Genomic DNA, 21,185 nt, shown 5'->3' on the forward strand with positions numbered 1-21,185 from the left:
TGTAAATACTGCTGTCCCTTCCATGGGAGGACATGTACGAGTAAGATTTTTGCAATGCAAAGGCCCTCTTGTGCCTTCCCTGTATGATACAGCATTCATGGGGGATTTGTACAGCACACTCCATTTACACTGATGGTTGCATTATAAAATCTTCATAAACCCACTAAAGTATAGAATTTAATGGAGTACCAAGACGACCAAGGTTTGGACTGAATTCCTCATCTGTGGCAGCCAACCAGGACCCCTCCACTGTGCTATAGCACAAAAAAAGACTGAACGGAAGTTAAATACAAAATACAATACTTTAATGAAATTAGGAGACAGCTCAGACATACCACTAAAACGGATACCACCTGGCTGTGGATATAGGCATTCCTTTTTTAAACATGTTTTAATGAGAAAGTAGTTGGACAGCTTCCAATGGTCAAAGTTTGACATCCTGAGTTGAGTAACATTTATTAAATTACAAAATAAAAATCCATGCAAATGTCTGCGTGCCGGCACGCAGCAACCACATGGGTAAAACACTCCTTCCAACAAAAAAAACTGCCCAAAACGTACTTCACATACTGTTGAAGAGTTATTTCATAGTTGAAGTCATTCAGCAAATTTCTCCCATGGCCTAAAACACATTGGCTCCACAACAACTTTGTGCTTGCTACTAACGGTTTTTGTATAAAATTACAGAAAAGCAAGGACAATGTTGCAAGTCATTGGAGAGACTATGAATTCCTGCAACTCGAGAAACCTCCCGATAAACAGTGCTGACAATATGACCTGTACAACACTTCCTTCGGTTGGAAAGTTGAAGGGGCACATTACCATGGTAAACTAAAGGTACAAACAAGTACAACCTAATATAGGCATACAGCTATAAAAAATATTTACATTTGTACAATAGGATAAAGTGTCCATCTGAAAACATTTTTTGGCGCAGAATTACTGAAAACCTTCAAAAAACGTTCATGGTTCTTTTCAAAAGGATCCAACATGTCTTTACCAAAAAAAAAACTAAAAAAAACAAAACTTTATTTTGAAACGAGTTATGCAGTAGGCAAGCTACGTTGAGCATTCAAACGGGCCAAGAAAGCACCATGCTGAAAATGTCAGTATTTTCCTCAACTGGTTTGTTAAGTTGAATGGTTAACGGTGAGGTCCACCTTTCACCTGCATAACACTTCCCACTAGTTATTGCAAAGTATAAGGTTTCTGCTGCACCAACTCATCGCCTATGCCGATGTCCAGAATGTTGTTCCCTTTCATAGCTGTGATGTCCTGTTCTCTCATAAGATCTGGACCGGTCCCGTCTATGCTCTCTGTAGTAATGCCTTTTCTTCTTGTACTTGCCAGAATGGTCTGAGCGATCACGTGAGCGGCTCCTGGAACGTGATGAGCTCCGGCTGCGAGATTTCCTTCGTTTTGACCCAGAATACTTGTACCCCTTTGCCTTTGCATAAGCTCGCGTTTTGGAGCTTCTGTTGGAGGAGCTGTGGTTCAACTGCCTGGGTGGAGAATCACTTCGGCTTCTAGAGGGACTTCGTGATTTGGAACCGCTTGATGGAGAGTAACTTTCACTTTTTCTAAAATAAAGACATGCATTAGTTGAATTCACATTGGTCATACCAGTTTTGTCCATCAAATTACATCTTAAGTGCTGTAGTACAGGACCTTCAAAAAAAGGCTACATAGTACAAACTTAATTCTATAGCTACTCTCACATTCATGTCAAAGCAGCATAATGATCCAAGCTTTTGGGCACAAGTGACCTGCCGCTCTCCTAGCGAGCACCAAACCCATTGGGGTCCAATATCCGCCTTCATGCTAATCCAATTTGAATGACTAAAGTACAAGGCCCTCACACACTCCCAAGACTCTCCAAGACCCACATTAGCAGAGCCAGAACAAGTTGCTTGATGTAATAACTATAATGTACATTGATAAGGATGGGCACAATTCCAAATAGCAAATAAGATTGTCAGTTGACGGAACTGAGAGCAAGCTTATTAAAACTATGTCCCATTAAGGGAATACCAGCGCATATAGTTTCAGGCGGGGCAATGGGGAAGGTGTTGCATTTTACTTTGCTATTGAGGCAGGCTGCATTGCCTCAGATTATGGATAGGTTATAGTTATGTGGCTTGTGGACGCAGTCACCAGAAGACACTTGTTGAGGAGGTCTTCACTGAAGAACTACTGCAGTATAAAAACAAATGCCAACATCCTAGGGGTTTCAGATTCTGAAAGTTTATGTCAGACATCGTGTGCCAAACCAACTTTGACAATACTGAAGTGATAACTCGAGGTTGGCTGGCGTCGCCCACCGTGCAGTCAGTCTTCAAACAGCAAGCAGTGTCCCTAGACTAGGACTGTCACCCAGCAAAATAACTAATTTCACCCACCCTTGCACTATGTAGTTTTAGACAGGAAAAAAAATCTCCCTTGAGGCTGCCATCAGCACATCACTGCTCTCTTGCACTTTTCCAAATTATTCCCACCAACACACCCCCCCCCCCCTCTTTCAGAGCCACCAGGGCGCCAGGGGACCACTGGTGATTGTGCACGGTACAAATATCCTTTAACATTTTTAACATGAACCGCTGAGTGAAGCCGTGTATATTACGGTTTGAAGCAATCTGCTTTGTTACATGTACATTCTATTTGTGGTCTACATTAAACACCAGCAAGTTATGAAACCGTTAGCCATGACCAAATAACTTTACACCAGAAATCTAAATAAGGTTCCTCACATACCTCCTTTTGGGTGACTGCGATCTCGAATGTGACCGGGAGTAGCTCTTATCTCTGCTTCTACTACGACTTCTGCTCACTTTCTGCACACTAAGAAAAGAATGATAAAAGTCAAATGCATGGACCAAAACGCGAAAACACTTCACTTGTATTAAGAAAGGTGCAGAAGTTCTTACCCATTCACAGGGCTACAGGATCTGGTACGCTTCCCAACATCAAATTTCTTTCTGGCATTCTTTACAGCTTGAACAGACAGCGGTGAAGTCTTATTCATTTTCCCATCTTTCGGAGAATCTACAAAAATAGTCAAAACATTGAATCAAAGACCTGATCAACACTGGGTAATAGCTTCTGAAAAGTGATTAAAAAGGAAACCATTTATAGGAAACTCCACTAATGTAAAATGCTTTCTCAGGACAACAAGCTGTATGTGAATAGCTGCTAGGTTCAGTCTGTTTCAAAGCGAAAAGGAAGTTACCCACATGTAACTATTGTTCTCCAGGATGTCTGCCATCAAGTCACATGCTCATGAATATTCCTAGTCAGACCAGGAATCCTCAGTAAAAGAAAAAGTCACTCACTTACAAACTGTCTTTCGCCTATAAACCAATCACCGAGCTCTGGGTCATACTGCCCCCAGCCAATGACTGCCCTCTCCATAAGCCCCTCTGGCAGCCATCTTGAGATTTGATAGCAGGTAAAGTGGCAGTATGACCAGAGCCGCAGAGGGACAGGGAGGGTTTGCATGTGAATCCATGCCAGACCCCATGCTGGAGAAATTATAAGTTACTTACCCCCTCGTCACAAAAAAACAACTTTAGAGGCGCGCGGGGGTGCATCTGTGGGAGCATGCGCTGCCCTGACTCGGCCCTCCGGTGCCACACCTCAGTCCCCATAGACGCATCGTCAAAAGATTAACATTGCCTAATGACACGTATTGGGGGGAGGGGGAATGGGACTAGGGGCGTCACGGTATTAGTTTTATGACGGTACGATAACTTTCTTGCCAAATGACGGTATATCATGGTTATCGCGGTATAGCAGGTTGAGTTAACCAATATTTTCTAAAAGGTCATAAATTGTCAGATTTATCATCAAAAAGAAAACCAGGCACACAGGGCCAGAATTGGGCTTTTCAACATACTTTCCACTGAAATGCCACCCCTTGCTTCTACCATAACACAAACACACGTGTGGAGAGGAGGAGGGGGGAGAGCCCTCCAGCGACTGGCAAAGCAAACTGAAAAGCTTTTCTTAAGTGGTCATTTAGGCTTTTAGCTCCCCCACTGGCTACTGATGAAGATGAACATGTTGCCATCTTTATAACCTGCATGCCACAGATCAATGGAGGCTGATGGTAGTATAAGCTTGTGCGCATACATACACACGCACGCTCGCTTTATGTAACAGCCTTTAGTTTACTTGCGGGCCAAAAGGTGTTCAGTAATCACGGACATGTTACCCTTTGGTATGGCAGCAGGGAATACCCACAGAGATGAGTGAATTTTGCAGTGACTTATTATATGTAAATTCAATGATAGAACCAGGGAAATCGCCCATTATCATATGTTTAGCAAACATTATCCATTATAAATATATAAACCCCAAAGACGCCAACCCAAAGTAAACCCTTTTCCTTCTTGGCACTGGATTTATTCTTCCTATTGCTAACATTGATTTTGTGTCAGGCACGTGTGGTTTATGGAATGGCATTAAAAACTGCTCCAACTGCAACTACTTGGCAGATGGCACATCCAACAGTGCAAGACCAAGACTGCGCATCACTTGCTTACTACAGCCTCTCCAAATCAGATTGAAAAGCACACTTAACGGTATAAACGGTATAAACAATGTGACGGTTATTATTGTTCAATTGAGTGGTTCACGGTATCTTTAACGGTATACCGCTACATCCCTAAATGGGACGTGTGGAGGACAGGGTACTAGGGATTAAGAGTACGTTAGTCACTACGGTGAGTAACTAATTACTCGTAGGCTCGGTCCCCTTTCCTCCATACTGCATGGGCGATTACAATCGAGTGTAGCTCTAGGGTGGAAACCGGTTTCTAAGAACCGCCTGTCTGAAAGCCGCGTCTGATCTAGAGCTGGCGTCCAAGCAGTGCTTGCAGAAAGCCGAAGGGGTATCCCATGTGGCCGCCCTGCTTATGACTTGCCAGGGACATGCCGCTGGAATGTGATGGCTGTCGCCTTGGCTCTGACTGCGTGGGCGTGCCTGTTGGCCAGCAGTGGCTTATGCTGTCCAGCAGGATTTCAGGGCACGCCTGACATTGAGGCAGTGCAGAACTCTGCCTTCTAGGCTCAGCAAAAAATGTAGGGAGCACCATTTCCTCGTTCAGATGGAATGCAGAAGGCACCTAGAGTAGTAATGCTGGTGTGTCCACAGGACTACTTTATCCTTGTGAAACTCTTGCTCTGAGGAGACTACCCGAATTTCACTGACTTTGCAAGCCGAAGCCGACTAACAAGGCAGTCTTAATGGTGACCAGCCTGTTGTCCAGACGCCATTGGGTCAAATGGTTTGTGCGCCAGGGCCCCCAAAATGATGTTAAGGTCCCACACAGGGTGTGGCCTCTTGATGAGCGGGTAGAGCCTGATGAGGCCTGCCAAATGCTTCTCGACAATCGGGTTGGCAGAGAACACCTCTGCCTCAGAGTACATGAAGGCCCCAATTGCTGCCGAGTACATGCAGCAAGTGTCTACCTGTACGCCCGAGTGGGCGAGGTGCACAGAGAAGGAGAGCATGTTGTCCAATGACCATGTGCGGTGGTTGATATCCTAGAATCTACCCAGTGGGTTCTGGTAGCCTTGCTCCTAGCCCCCTGTATGATCTCTACATTAGCCTGGGAAAGGCTGAGGTGCGCTAGCGTGATCTGCTCAGGAACCACACTCAGGGCTATAGTTTGTGGAACAGTGTGGATGACCCTTCCCCCCAGATGATGTGCGGGGCCCGTCAGAAGGCGAATGGGAGGTCTCTACGAGAGACTGAACAGCTCCGAGACCCATGGTCTGGCTGGCCACCATGGAGCCATTAGAATGACGCGGAGGTGGCGAGATTCCTTGATCTTGCCTATCACCCTGTGCATCAACGGTGTGGGTAGGAAGGCGTATTCTGTCATGCCGTTCCACGGAATCTGAAATGCGTTGCCCAGGGAGCTGGGGCCCTGTCGCTACACGGAGGCTACTGTTGGCACTTCCGGTTGCTCCAGGTGGCAAAAATGTCCACCTGGGGGTGTCCCCATCTGCTGATATCATGCAGCACGAGGTTGCCACTCGTAATTGTCCGCCCTTGATGAACAGAAGGAAGGCTCCGAGCACTAGCCAGATGGCCATCAGTTCCAGCCAATTGATATGGTAATCCTGCTCCTGCCTGGCCAAGGTGGCATGGGAGCAGTGGTTGTCCAAGGTGCCCCCCGAACCCCCTCCCTCGAGAGGAGTGCGTAGTGATGGCAAACTGTGGGGTAGGTTGCCTGAAAAACTTGCCTGTGGTTGCAGTCCCAGGATCACCATGTGTGGTCAGGGTGAAGAGAAGGAGGAATGTTGATCTGCGCCTGAGGCCCCCGCTCCTGGTTTCATGATGCTGTGGGTCAGTAGTGTGCATGGAGAGCAAACATGCCCCCAACTGGAGACACGTGGAGAGGCGTGTCATGCCTGCTTTAGCTCTGAGGCTTTAGCAGAGGAGTGACTGGAAAAAGCCCTTACACCCCCCCGCCCCCACCTTTTGTTGCTTGCACCGATGTTGGGTCAGAAAGCGGTCCGGTTGCCTGGACCTCCACTCCCCTCTGTATGTATGCCCCTTGTCCGAGCGCTGCTGTGACTGGATGTACGTTTTGGGTGGGGCCTTTGTAAGGACTGATAAAGTCTTTATCTAGCTCCTCGTCCGTAGTGGAAGAGGTCACGCCCTTCAAACTGCAAGTCCATGATGTGTTCCTGGACAAACGGGTTGAATTTTGTAGCACAGAGCCAGGCCGTACTTATGTCCATGGCGATGCAGATGGCCCGGCCAAAGGTGTCAATGTGGGCCACGGTGGACTCCATGAGGTCTGTGCCACTATATTGGCCTCAGCCAGTCCAGCCTTGAACCGCGATTGGCTCTCCGCTGAAAGCTCGGGAGGAAATCAGCAATTTCCCACCAAAGCCTCTGGTTAACAGCTGCCAGAAGGGCATCCTCGTTGGCTTGAAGATGAAGGGACACGTTTGAATACAGCTTCTTCCCGTACACCTCCAAGATCATCTCTTCACCTAGCAGTGTCATAGACGAGGAAGCCGAGGACCACTGAGGCTTGGAGTATAGTGATGCCCCAGTGCAGATGAGGGTGGGCCGATAGCAAGGAGTATCCCACCAGCCCCCCTTCTATCTGCCTGTACTTGGCATCCAGGCATCAATTGACTAATCGAGATTCCCGTTCTTGCTGCAGGATGTAGCGTGAGGACTTCGAGGACACCCCACCGAATTGTTGTGCCATCTCAGGTTGAGGAAGGTAGTCTGCCAGACCTGCAGACGCTTGTGGAAGGCCTTGGCTGACGACAGCATTACTGGGTCCTCCTCATCCGTGTCCACCCGGGGGTCCGGTTGTTCATCAGTGGAAGGTTGCTGGGAACCAACAGCTGAGGTGTGGAGACCGACTGGAGGCTGCAGCGGAGGCTGGTACAGAACCACCTGCACTATCATTTGGGGGGCCGGCATGGGTAGCAGAGGGGGACAGGGGTCGCCGATTGGGGCCTGCGGCACCAGAGCCATTGGCTGCAGCACATTCCTGATGTGAGCACATCCCTGAGGATGACCCCCCCCTCAATCCCCCATCTGAGGAAGTTTCATGAGCGTGAGGTACCTTTCCTCACAGGCCGGCGGGTTGGTAGGTGACATTGACGGGGTAGCAGGCAGCTGCTGGAGCCGTTGCTTGCCCTGCCCATATGGACGTAGCGGGAACCTGCCTTGCACAAATGAAGGCTAGGCCGTAGGCCACATACCTGGTTGACAACAGTCCCACCATGACACTCGTTCCTCCACCTGCTCCTTTCCGTGGTGCAGTATCGGGCGGGTGTCTAATGTCTGGCACGGCGGCCAACTTGTCGAGCTGCCTTCCACGTGCCTTGTCATGTTGCTTGGCTCACTGGGCCCAGCCTCGTCCAGGACTGTGGATCATGAGGCCTATGCTGCTCCTCAGGCAGAGACCTGGATGGCGTTTTGCCCTCGGCGGATCTGGTGGTAGAGCTGCATATAGGCGCCCCTCAGGCATGTTGCCAGTACTAGGGTGTGGCCCCCTCGGGTGAAGAGCCAGTTAAAGAACCTTCTGGTCCCTCAGCACTGACATCGGGAAGATCCAATGATACCTCGGCCTGCTTGCCAGTAGCTGACCAAGCCTCTGTACTTCTGCTGGTATGAGAACCCAAACAGTTCCTCCCGTGCGGGCGAGTCCCTGGAAAGGAGTCTCCCTTGCGGGGAGTGCTGGAAAACAGCAGCCCTACCTTGGGCCTGGATCGATGATTGACAAAGTCCTTCAGGTCCTCTGGAGGCGATCTCTGGAAGAGCTCCCTCCACCTGGCAAGTCTGTCCTTCAGAGACCGAGGAAAGCGTGTCGCACACGGTACAAGCTTGCTGGACCAAGTCAACATAGGCAGACAGCGTGGGTGTCTGAAGTTGGAGTGTTGCAGTATGGGCACCTGCTGCACCCTGTAGTAGTCGACATGAGCCGGGGAGGAGTGTGACGCCCGAGGACAGAGTACCATGAATGATAGAGACAAAAAAAAACAAGAATTATCCACGCCTGGAATTATATGGCCGAAAACCAAACCCAGCAGCGCTGGTGAAATCAGCCCGTTCCAGTCGCCGTGGAAAAGGGGACTGAGGTGTGGCACCAGAGAGCGGCATCAGCAGCACATGCTCCCAGGGCCACGCCCCACGGCCCTCTAAAATTAAAGGGGAAGGTGTTTTTTTCCTGTTGAAAAAGGTTCCTTCTCCCGTCCCTAGGAAGGGACGCCCATGCAGGATGAAGGAAAGGAGACATGACATAAGAGTACAACAGTTACAGGTAAGCAACTTGTTCCTTCTCTAGCATGGGGTCTGGCATGGTTTGAAATACTCATGATTAAAGAATCCGTAGCAGTACAACAATACACAACCACGGGAGGTGGCAAGGCAACAGAAGCAATTACTCTTACCTCCGGAACAGGCTCACCTTCAAGCGCACAGGTTGCATAGCACCGCTTGGCCGACCCTGGAATCCCTGTCAAAGCAGTATGACGCAATGGTGTACATGGACCTCCACGTAGCAGCCCTGCAGGGGCACACCAGACAGAACACAGACGTTGCAGCAATTGCTCTGGTGGAATCGGCTATTGGATGGCAGGGCAGCGATGGGTTTGCCAACCAGTGAGCGAGTGATACAGCTGGAGAGCCATCTGGCGATGGAAACCTTGGACAAGGCCATACCATGGTTCAGTGTCAGGTCCCTGGGTAAATAGAATTCTGGCTCTGGTAGGTACTTCTACGTTTGCTTACATTTTTTCCATGTTCAGTGCTTCAATTTCTCATTTAGGATTTGTATTACTTTATTATCTGTTCCATGAGAGCTGTTGCCTAAAAAGACTGGTTCATTGGGGGTTAATTTCTGACTTTTTAAAGTGCGAGTGCATGCGTGTTTTATTCGTATTAGAACCGCTAGGAGTCTTCCTTGTGTTTTATTGCTTACCTTAATAGGAATTCCCCTCCTCGTCTTCTGCTTTCCGTGTGAAGTCTGCAGCAGCGTTGCGTTCTTCCCGGATCCAGCGAAGGTGAGGAATTGAGTTACGTCCACCTCGTCAGCAACCTATCTTCGAGATGAGGGAGGATCCTTTTGGGTTTTCGTGCCAAGTTAAGGTAAGCAGGCGCGCACGCAATGTATATTTTTTTCCAACGCGTTTTTAAATGTTTGTTCTGGTACGTGCGGAGACCAATTTGAATTTGACTGTTCTTGTGTTATTCCTCATTTTTTTTCATGCGTGGTGTGTGCGGCGACAGGCAGTAATTTCAGTGGCAGTTCTTGACACAACCAGTCAGAACATTTCATTAAATATGACCAACTGTGCACAGTAAAGGAAGTGTCATTGAAAAATGAGCAATCTTCCACAGAAAACTTATTTGATGCAAGGTTACAAAATTTGCAGTTGGCGCAAAGCTTGAGGAAAGAACCTCCACCCTTCAACATGGTCCGGCGTGCCATGTAAGCCCGATGGCCTTCTGGAATCTTCATTGAAAACTCAACGATTGTTGTCCTTTAGGGGCGGCGAACTACGCAGACAAACGGACAAACGGATCCATGCTTGCTGGTCAAAGGAACGAAGGGCACACGTTATATATTTGACAAAAAAAAAATTAGACAAACTCAGAGCAAAACACGAGGACTCCCAACACTAAAATCTCAAGCCAGAGGAAAAGCTTAAGGGGAGGGCAGTCATTGGATGGGGCAGTGATTGGTGTGTATGAGAAAGAAAGTTTATAAACGAAAGTGCAGCTTTTTTCTTTTACTGAGGATTCCTGGCAAGACGAAATATTCATGAGCATGTGAATCCATGCCAGACCCCATGCTGCAGAATTAAACCGACAGTGGTGGGCTCAGGCCATTATCCCATGCTGGCAGGCAGCAGGTTGCACCAATATGGAAATTACTATGCAAATATTCTTGGGCACTAGACGCATTCAGCAAGTAAATGCACATTAAGGTGTACTGTGAAAGCATGAATCACCCACTGAAAGTGTCTGCCAACTTAATAATAATAATAATAATAATAATAATTAGGCTTTTATATAGTGCTACAATGCAACAAGTGTATTCTGAAACCAAAGCAATGTGAAGAAACCTCTGCCTTTTTGGCAGCTCAGCTCATTGAGCCATGACTGTAGTCTCTAAACTAAATGGAAATCGAGATACAGCTTCAAATACTGTATCCACAAAAAAGGCCTAAACCAAATTTGGGAAGGGGGTGAGGGCAGCAGTTGATACTCACCGTTTTTTGAAGCCGGTGAAAACTGGGACGAATTTTCATTACATGGAGTCCCATCTGGGAGCAGCCCCTTTGCCTTTGCTTTAGCTTCCTCCATCGCAAGCTTCCTCTTCTCAACTTTACTCTCAAGATACGCCAAGTTAACCTTCAGCAAAATAAAATGCATTTCCATTAGTTTAATACAGTACTTGGATGTAATGTTGAGCCTCCCCCACCCCATTCTTCCAAATGAGAAAAATGCCAATTGGCTCCTAATACAAAGGAAATCCAAGCTAATTGATGGGGAAAGGATGGGGGGATCTGGTAGTTTTTGCTTAAGTATCAAAATTAAAGGCCACAGGGAATCAAAACATGGGCAGGAAGAAAAACCTGCAGAGCAAATATGGAGAAACAAGCATACTGGGAAAGTTTCAACAGTAACAAATTTTGTTTTTAACATGATATACAGAATGCATTTCCATAAGAAAATATTCTGTGAAATTGATTGCAGAACAGGTCAAATCCATGGTCAGACTAGAGCCTTCACCCCATTGGGAAAAGGATTGCTGCAGTTTTGTTCTGCCATTGTAAAACTACAGATGACTCCCAGCCTGACTGATCCAAAGCTGGAAAAGGCACTCCCATATCCCTACTTTAAAAAATTAAAACCAACCTTTTTTCTTGTATATAGCCTTAAAATGTGGCAGCATATTTCTTGAATATCCTCTTCTGATGCGCCGAACAGCAAAAACCAGTGGGGGCGATTTGGGAGGGGAATCTGAAGTGGCAAAGGGACTAAGTTATTACAGATAAACACAACCACATAATCGCTTGCATTGGTTCACAAGATGCTTACACAGACTGACCTCTAAAGTTCTAGCCGCAAGGTAGATACATGCACAGGCTATGCTTTCTGGAGGGAACCGGACGAAGACATCGGTACGCAGGCTGTCATTCATGTAATTCCTGTAAGAGACAACAGGAAAATTGCAGATCCCCACAAAAACCCACAGATTTAATTAAATATGTTGCATCCTTTCTGAGGATTCTGCCTCAATGTGAATCCTTAATAGTACAAATAAAATGTACATCTCAGTCTGCATGAAAGAAATAACTGACTGAACAGTTATGAAGGAGAACCTATTTCATCACAGCCCACCCGCTTATCCCTCTACATGTACTGACTGGCCTGCTCTTGGGTTTCTCTCTTTAAGACAATGGACACTAGTCAAGTGTCTCTTGCTTCATGGGGGCACAACCATGAACCAACGTTGATTTTTTTAACCATGCTTAGTTCGTGGAGAAAAAAGTCAAACACCATGAGGTGCAAAGTTCCAAGCCTTCCGAATCTGTCAAACGTGCAGCTTAATGTTCCGTTTTGTAGCTGAAAAAAGGCATGGGTGAGGAACAATCTTGAATGTCCATGAACAACATTTGGTATTTTCATGCAAGAATCTTCTCCAAAGTGTAATCGAAGTCCACACGCAAGTATTCCTTCTCAAGGGTTCCTTTAGAAGCCGCCGTTTCATCAATTCCAATTCTAATCCTATAACGCAGCAACTGAAAAATATTCACAGGATTCGTAAGTCAGAAACCTTAATTTAAAAAAAAAAAAAAGTAATTTTACAACAAAGTCCTTAACAGTCAAATAAATGACTTCGTATCAGGAATGGAGTGGGTGTTTCAATTCCATCAAAATTAAACAGCACGGTGTCAAAGGTGTGGCTGTGCACAATTTAATTTGTAGCAGGATTTCAAACCAAAATGGAGTAGTAAACTGTATTTAGTAAAAAAAATAAATGAAGTGTAGGTAATGGTGGTGATCAAACAGTACACTTTAAACAAAATACAATTACCTTGAATTCTTAGATGCAGCAATTTTGTTATCTATGAATCTTTATGGCGGCTCTTGCCATCACATCAGTGCCTCGAGAGGTCACTGTATCCTCTGTGTTTTGTAGAAACAAAACTAAAGCAGAAAGGAAGGCACATTAAGAGTAGAGGTAAGAGCTCATAACCCTACTGCGTAGACCAGTGTAGAGAAGAAATAAGCAGCCATTGGCTATTTTTGTATCTTTATGTACTGCATGCTTTCCTCCCTCACTAAGGAAGGACATACCCAGGAAGGATAAAGGGCCAGACCATGAGAATTTAAAAAGACGTGCCAGGACAAAACCAACCCCCAACATGCCATGCAATGCCATCTCACCTGAGCCTACTACGCCCAAGTCATAGTGCTTTCTCTACCCAGTGGGGACACTAGCATTGTTGAGCAAATGTAAATGTCCATAATTTGTCGGCCCCCTGTATTGAAGCAAGAGGTTCAGGCACGGACTCAACGGAAGACAAGGTCAGTTTAAGCAACACTTTAGGGTGATATCTGTCCCAGCTCAAAGGATGAGAAGCTTTTACAGAAAAAGCTGCTGCAGACTGTACGTCTTAGTCATAGGTAGAAATTAGTCTCACCCCTCCCTGCATTCACAGACACCCACCGCCCATTTGGGATTATTATAATTTTTTTTACATGCATAATCCGTTACTTGTTCCTCACACTACACCAGAAAGAACCCCCATGAGCTCTTCCCCATACGTTAACAGGTCAAGGTTCTACAGACAGCACTGCAGTTGGGGGTAGCGTCTAGCTATAACCCAGAGGGTTTTTAAATAACCCACCTAAACCAAAAAGTAAGCCCCATACAGCAGGCTACCAAGTGGACAGACATTCTCAGGTACTGTTGCCTCAGTCAATGCATGCGCGGAGGGCTCTTCGACAACGCTGCAAAGTACACTGAAATCAAGGTTTCAGGCATGAGGAAAAGTAAATTGGCACACCCACAAAGGAGGGGCCCCAATCGACCCCAGAGCACAGCTCCCAGTCCACAACGTCGAGGGAAGCCAACTGGGACAAAGGGTTGTTTTCTCCTGGCCAGTGGTTCTGGGTGGAACAATGCATATGCCAAATTTACTATTTTAGAAATAGGCTATTTGGGTTCGTCTAGCCAATAGAGCATCTTGCATTGCACCCTGGGAAGTAGACTTTCTTCCAGCACAGACTTGACGTTTTTCAAATCTTCATCCTGTTGTATTCAATTTGGTGAGTCCAATCCAAGTGGTTCGCAGCTTGTGGAGAGGGTTCAGATTCTCACCCACACAACAGCAATCCTTTACAGACAGAATTTAAACTGCTTGCTAAACTGCAGACAAGCAAACACTGAAGCACCTGGCAATATGCAACTTCTCAGGGGCGAGCTTTTCCACCAGTTCCCAGCTGGGGTTGTGGATTCAATACTCTTGGGTAACAAACGGCAGAAGGTTATGCAGTCACTTATGCCCGTGGTACACACTTCTCGGTATGGATGACCGCCATAGAGCCTGCCTAAAAGTAACCGCAAACATAGGATGCCAGAGGTTAGATTGTCCACTTGGTGGCCTGCAGCCACTTCATTAAAACAGCTGAAAAGAACGCAAGCCTTCTCAGTCAACCTCTTAGAAAATTGACCAAAAGCACCCCTAGAGCTTTCAAAACATGTCCCAGTATAGAACAGATGGCAAACCTCAGATCACTGATGGTTAGTTAGTGGCACGAGTACCAACAGCTTACCTGTGTGGATGCGTATTAAAAAACACCTCTTGAACTCGTGGTTAACTGACTGGTTCAAACTTATTTGCCTCTACCCCCCCCCCCCAACGCCCAACAGCTTTTTACTGAATGTGCCTGCAGAGATAGGAAAACTACTGCACTTTGAAGCATAAAGAGGTGCTAGCCTCAGAATCCTTGGCCTGTCTTGTAGTACCTCCGAAGGACTGGGTGATTGATGCAACTTCTGGATCCACAGGGAAAATGTACCCCGACAAAGTGTGACAGTAACTTCAGAACAAGCACTATCATTTATTTTGGAGGAAGATGTTATCCACTGGACCGACTTAATGCACACGCTCCCTTCCCATTTGTGCCCGAAGGCTGAAAGGATAGCTCAGGGGTCAAGACGTTCGGACAAGACCATACCATGAAACATGGGTTTGATCTACGATCCAACACGTAAGCTAAAGTACAGCATTAAAAACACAAATCACCACCAATAAAACAAAAATAAAGGGGATTCTTTTTAGTCAGACAACTGGTTCATAAAGGTCCAGTGGCTTCGACCAGGGCCAAGTTACAGTGAATGTGTTTTCCCCTGGATTTACCAGCCTCTGCCTTTCTTCCAACACTTCCAGTACATAGACCGCTTGTGGGACATTCACTGGAAGAGCCTTTCCCACAGAAAAGGCAAACTGACTAACATGGGAAATTCTTGGCAATAAGATCCCCACTCGCCCCTTCGATGGTAATGTGTGCTGTAGTCCCGTACTCCAAACTGATCGACACAAGCTTTTCAGTCTCAATCATAAACAGTATTTGGCCTGCTATCAAACCACAACGTGATTGCGGATGGATACCTTTAATCTTTCAGCAAAGGTACTGTTCTACATTCCAGACCTTATGGCTATGGACCTTCCTTACCAAGCAGAGTCACAAAGAAAGCCCTGAAGACCCACAACCTTCAAGGTGCAGATTGGGGTAATCCTTGTAGTTCTACATGGATTGCTTCACTTGGTTCAGGCCAATACAGTAGTGTAAAATGACCTGCATGCTATTCAGCTTCGGAAGTTCTTACTATCGCTCCTAGGTTGCGACAGTCTGCTTCTGAGATTTGCAGAATAGTCACTTCAAGAAAACGTAGAAAGGACCTGCATGCATGTGAGCCTCCATGCGCAGGCCCCACTGCCTGCCCTTGCATCAACTGCCACAACCAGTTACATTCAGTTTTTCGCCCAAGGCAGTTACTAGACTATATGCTTTGCTTGCAATAGTCTGCGAAGGAGGGTGGGCGATGTCCAAGACCGTGAATCACCAGGAAGGCAATTCTACATTTGTCCTGCTCTCCCTCTTTCCTAACTGATTGGAACCACACTTCAAAACCAAAGAGGGGTGGAGACTGCATGCATATACATGGTTAAAGCAAGCAGATTGTACAGCACCTTTTTGTCAAAAGCATCCGCTGACAACGAAGAACCAAACATTTTAAGCAACAAAATGTTAGCCCTACAAATTTCATGGAGACGGTTGGGTCTTCTAGAGGCCTCTGGTGCTCCCTTGGCCATGGTAAAACAAGCAGAGTCTAGAAAGCTAAGCAATTGCTGATTTAGCCACAATATTGCTGAAGGACACGACAACCATAAGTGGCCAAACTGTCTAAAAGTCTTGTTTGTGAAATACTAGAAGCAAAAGCTCCAATATTAAGAAAGGATGGAAACCCAAGAACCACCTTAACCTCGATGGAAAACCAAGAGCCATTCCGACGTGGCCAAAAATGGAACCACAAAGATAATTTAAGAGTCCTGCGCTAGTTTGAAGCTCCGTTCTGTGGTTTAACAGAAAAGGGAAGGCATAGTGCCTTATTGACCTCGACTAGGAGTGCAGGTCCCAGCGAAGGCAGACCCCAGGACCCTACGGGATACGCATTTCTTTCTGGTCAAGTACACCGTTGCAAACACATGCTTCTGGAATCCCTGCCCCAATTTTGTGAAAGAATTTTATGCAACCAACATCTTCATGTCGCATTCATGAGGGGCAGAGACCAGTGTACCAACAAATCACTCTTTTCTTCCAGAAGGGATGCAATTAGAAAAATACGATTCTGGAGGAACCAGCACCAAATCTGTTCGTGAGACTGGGGAAAATATATATTCTTTGACATCCTGACCAGAAGACCATGAGCACCCAACTACACAACCTAAAGAATATAAATTTCTGAGGTTGATCAGAAACTGTCAAAACGTTTCCTGAACGGCTCCCCAAAAATCAAGGAAACCGTTTTGGAATAATGCATTTTCCACTGATGATCAAACAGCTTTCAGCTGCAGGTAAAAATGCAACCGAGAATGCTTTTGAATGGGACCAGATAGTTTGAGGCCATCAAACCCAAAAGTCTTTGGAACCACCAGGACGATATTAGGACAATTTAGAAAGGCACGGTCTGTTGAACTGCCGAAACCATGAAAGGCTTTGCATACAATACTGTCCAAAACTGCTCTGATAAACAGGATTCTCCAGAAAGGAAGCAGATTAGCTGGACCGTTTGAATTTTCTCAGTTGGTGACTGAGCATTTGTCAGCCAGCTATCTAAGTAAGAGTACAAATTAAAGTGAAGGCAAAACACAGACAAAACTTAGTCTGGGAGCAGTGTTTCGGCTGAAAAAGGAACAAATATTTGGATATTGCTTTTTCCTCTTTGTCGACCTCAGACACCGTAAGAAACCGGAACGTGAAGCATGTATCCTGAAAATCCATTGACACCAGAGTTCATCTAAAGAGCAGCCAGAATCTGAGACACTTGTCCCAAAAGAAGATTTAATCAGAGATTCAGGAAGGGCCACTTACTGACATTTTGGAAAATAGCATTTTGATGGTAAGGATTACCAACACTAGACATGTACTAGGAGGAACCAACACCATGTCCTTCGACCCAGTAGGAATCCCATAGATAATTTGGTGTGTTGAACTTTACTTCGATTCTGTCTCAACTACTCTGAAAGCAGTGTCCAACATTGACTGAGCGACATCTTTAGCAACTTCTGAATGCCTTGGCTGATCCTTTTACTGCAAAGGGGGAATGTGGATGAAACCATAATATCAGGCAACTAAATGAAAGTGGTAAATTGAGGAAATACTACAGGTCTTGGGACTTTACTATTAATCAAAATAAGTTCCAAAATAAAACCAGATTCTCTGGAGAACCAAAAAGGTCTTCCATAGGAACCATTTGCTAGGATCAACATTCTGCAACTCAAATAAGATTGGACTGTCACTGTTCTGATCCGAAGTAGGCCATTTGGATTGCTCTTTAGACATTTTTCTAATGTCTTTTCAGAGATCTGGGTCTAGTCTATACTCAAACTGTCATTCTTGTGCGACAAGTGTGAAGTCTTGAGTACGGAGGACAAAGTAGAGCTAATTACTGGAACCATGGGTGGTATGCTAGACACTTCACCAGGTGATTTGGTAAGAACCTGCTGGAAAGCATCATGGGGTGCCTGCCTGTTCGCTGATCAGAGGTAGCGGAACTCTTCTGTACTCTGACTATATGGAGGTGCCCGAAAAAGACAGGTGAAGACCCTGGAACTGGTGGTGCGGTCTTCACCCTGGCACCAATGGCAAGTGCCCCAGACAGCCCGTTGCATTTGATAGCGGTAAAAGTTCTAAAGACTGCAACTTCACAGAGACCGCAGAAAACTAGCACAGAAGACAGAAGCACTCAATGTATGATGGAATCCAAAACACTGGACACAGGCAATATATCCAACAGCCACTAAACTGCTTTTTACACCAAATACATTGCTTTAAGCTTGTTGTATAGGCGTCCGTCAGAGTGAGGCCCTCTTTTGGAAGCAAAAAGAATATTCAATTAAAAACTGAATAGCGAACAGCACCACCCAAAAACAGGTTTTATGGAGTGGAGCAAACCCAGAGAAATCTAGGTGGAAAGAAAACTGAACTGGGTGTGGCTCCATCCATGTCAAAATATTGACAAGTTGGCAAGAATAAATATCTGCTGCACGTGTCGGGGACGGTGGTTGCTTTCCTGTGAGACTTCTACCAATGGAATGACCCAAAGGGTACATTTGGCACTAAATCTCGTCTAGCAAGGGTCCTTAGCAACTTAAACTCATCTACACTGGTTAGCCCCAGGCTGGCCGAAGTCTGGGACCTTTGCCTTATTGAACAGGTCCAGCCTGAATCCATGGCACGCAAAGTCCCACTGTGGAGGTTAATTCATGCTTGTAAATACGATAGGCGAATTCTTGAGACCTAGAATCAATGTGTTAGCTAGCAGCTTGTTCCATGGGAAAAGCTTGCATTGCTACAGTAAATTAGGAATGGTTTTGAAAAAAATATTAAGGGTATTGAAATGGCAAACTACAACAGGAACAAAGTCCACACCAGATGCATTAAACTGACAGTGGATTTGAAGTTGGCTACCTGGAAAGTTGCTTTAGTGACCACAGCTGGCAAAATAAATCCCGTTTAGCCTTCCAAAAAGGAAGGTTCTCTGTACACATTTTTACAGAAAGTGATTTGCATGCCACTTATGTCTTGGCCGGTCACTCTAATCTGATCCAGAAGAGGAAAGAATTCTACAGAACCATACTGACAGTTGCTTCAAGTGTAGCAGGACTTGCATGATGGCTTGTGTGTATTTGAGGCTTAAAAAGAGAAGGCAATTGCAAACCCCTAGAAGACTTAATCACTTAAGAGCAAAACATGGATAGCTTTTGATAAAGGCCTTGCTAAGTGGGCATTACTTTTGGATAAGAGTTCAATACAGGATGTCAAGTTTCAAACAGAACATTTAGTCTCCTGCTCTACTGGATGCTTTGTAATCTTTTATCAAGAAGGAGATTGGAACAGGCCATAACAAGTGACCCTTACCTAGGCCGACCATAGTACTCTATCCATGGGTGCCACCTTTCTTTGAGACTACTGGAGTTTGAAATGTTTATTCTTTTTCCTTCGTCCCAGTGCACACTGAGCAAAATATGCCCTAGCCATTGACTAGTGAAAATTCGCATTGCAAGTAAAAAAAAAAAAATGTTTGGTTGATGAGTAGAATTGAGGTGCAAGTGACGGACTAGTAGTTTGCAACTTGAAATGGCAGTTGCACTTGTCACGGCACAAATATTTTCATTTCGAATGCTGCTCCATCCACAACATGCTCCTCCCCAGGACATCCCATATGTAAAAAAAGAAGGACTGTATGTAGCAAGTACGGTAGTCACTTCAGGAACAATGACATCTAAATTTCAATGACATCTAAATTTTAAGAACGGCAGATAGCTCTGCATACAATTGGGATCACAACCACTTTAATTTCTTTTAAAATGAAAACCTGAGAATTTGATGAAGACGCTCGATGGTTGAGAACTAGGGCTGACATACATTACTCACCATTATCCTATTTTTGATTGTATCTGCTTAGATTCACATGCAGTGCATTAAGTCGACATCTAGTGGTAATCCCGGAGTATCGCATTTTTATTGAATATCGAAAATCGACATGGGCCTGACTAATACCATCCATGACGTGTAGTGTACCCAAAAATCATAGCCGTCCCACCGGTTGTTTTTGTTCTGCCGTGAGGGAGTCTTACAAGAGCATGAATGAGTAGTGAAGGTGTATAATGGCCATGTTCCTTCTACGCCAAGAGTGGAGGAAGGGTGGGCGCATGGGAAGCTAAGCTGATCCAATCATCAGAAATACGATTACAGTGAGTAATGTAGGTCCTCTGATGCTGGTTAATCTGCTTTGAATCACATTCAGTGCGAAGACTAGCGACGGTACCAGGAGATTGTGGTGGGATATGTGCTGGAACGTCCAAGTAGTGTTGGGTGATGGTAGGATCATAAAGTTGCTGCTTTGCAAATAGAATCTAGAGCAACATTTGCAATTAATGCTATGACAGCCACAATGCCACAAGTAGAGTGAGCTCTAGGTATAAAGGGTAAGTCTCTTGGCAAGAGTAACCGTGTAATGCATTTTACAAACCATTACGAAAAAGCAGATTTAGAGACATGTTCCACTTCTCCAACTGCTGCCAGAGACAAATAAGAGTTTAGTCTTTCAAGGTAATATATGACCGCTTCCTAACATCTAGCTTATTAAGGCTTCTTTCAGCTTTTTGTGGGGTTCTGAAAGAAAATAGGGTTCAAATGATGGTTCACATGGATCTTCAAGATGAATTCAGGTGCAAAGAGAGGGTGTGTGCGCAAAACCACCTTATCTTTGTTAAGGGTCTTAAGACTAGACGTACACATTGGTTCAAAGGGAGGTCACATTAATCTTGTGAGAAAAACAAGTTCCATTCGGGAGTTGGGTTGGAAATAGGAGGACGAGGTCTCTTAACCACTTCCATGAAGCCTTAAATCACAGGAATCTTCCACAAAGAAACCTTGCTGAGATGTAGTATATTCAGAGAGGGCGGCAAGGTGGACCTTTAGGGAATTAAAAACAGTATAAAATGGTGTGTTAAAGGACTATCTTTAGGTGAACAATCAGTAGGGTTGTTTTTAGTATTCACTAAATGACAAAACGTATCCAATCATAGGAGTAACCGTGGCTGGTGTTAGGTTTCAGTGCCTCCAAGTATGTCCATACATCTTTGAGATAGTTGGAGGTGCCCACACTGACTTGAGGAGCCAAGCTGCCAAGTTAGTGTTTGGGGGCATGGATGTGTTTTTCCCTAGGTCTTGTGACAGCATGTTGTACAGGCAGGGCAGTTTCCTGGGAGGGGAGACTGACAATCTCATGACATGAGAATGAGGTCTGAACCCACATTGGAGGCACCAGGACCATAGTGGCCTGTTCCTGGGACATCTGAACTACCCTGGTGAGTAAAAAGTCAGGGGGGATGGGGGG

At 45.6% G+C, this 21,185-nt stretch overlaps 1 protein-coding gene across 4 annotated transcripts in view; it reads right to left on the reverse strand.

Moving 5' to 3' along the window:
* Positions 1 to 283: 283 nt before the first annotated feature.
* The window catches only part of CCNL2 (cyclin L2), an 81,871-nt gene continuing 60,969 nt past the window's right edge, over positions 284 to 21,185 (reverse strand). For 3 of the 4 annotated variants that reach the window (XM_069610117.1, XM_069610118.1, XM_069610120.1), the window contains 6 exons: positions 11,595 to 11,694; positions 11,402 to 11,506; positions 10,753 to 10,894; positions 2,925 to 3,042; positions 2,752 to 2,838; positions 284 to 1,580 (listed from right to left, as the gene is read on the reverse strand). In XM_069610117.1, the coding sequence (XP_069466218.1) occupies positions 1,223 to 1,580; positions 2,752 to 2,838; positions 2,925 to 3,042; positions 10,753 to 10,894; positions 11,402 to 11,506; positions 11,595 to 11,694 (910 nt within the window). In that variant the 3' untranslated portion in view covers positions 284 to 1,222. Of the gene's footprint in view, positions 1,581 to 2,751; positions 2,839 to 2,924; positions 3,043 to 10,752; positions 10,895 to 11,401; positions 11,507 to 11,594; positions 12,289 to 12,584; positions 20,559 to 21,185 lie in introns of those variants that run through there. The other variant, XM_069610119.1, reaches the window with a different exon arrangement.

Source organism: Ambystoma mexicanum, chromosome 8, assembly GCF_040938575.1.
Source record: "Ambystoma mexicanum isolate Mex_15411 chromosome 8, UKY_AmexF1_1, whole genome shotgun sequence".
NCBI classification, from domain to species: domain Eukaryota; kingdom Metazoa; phylum Chordata; class Amphibia; order Caudata; family Ambystomatidae; genus Ambystoma; species Ambystoma mexicanum.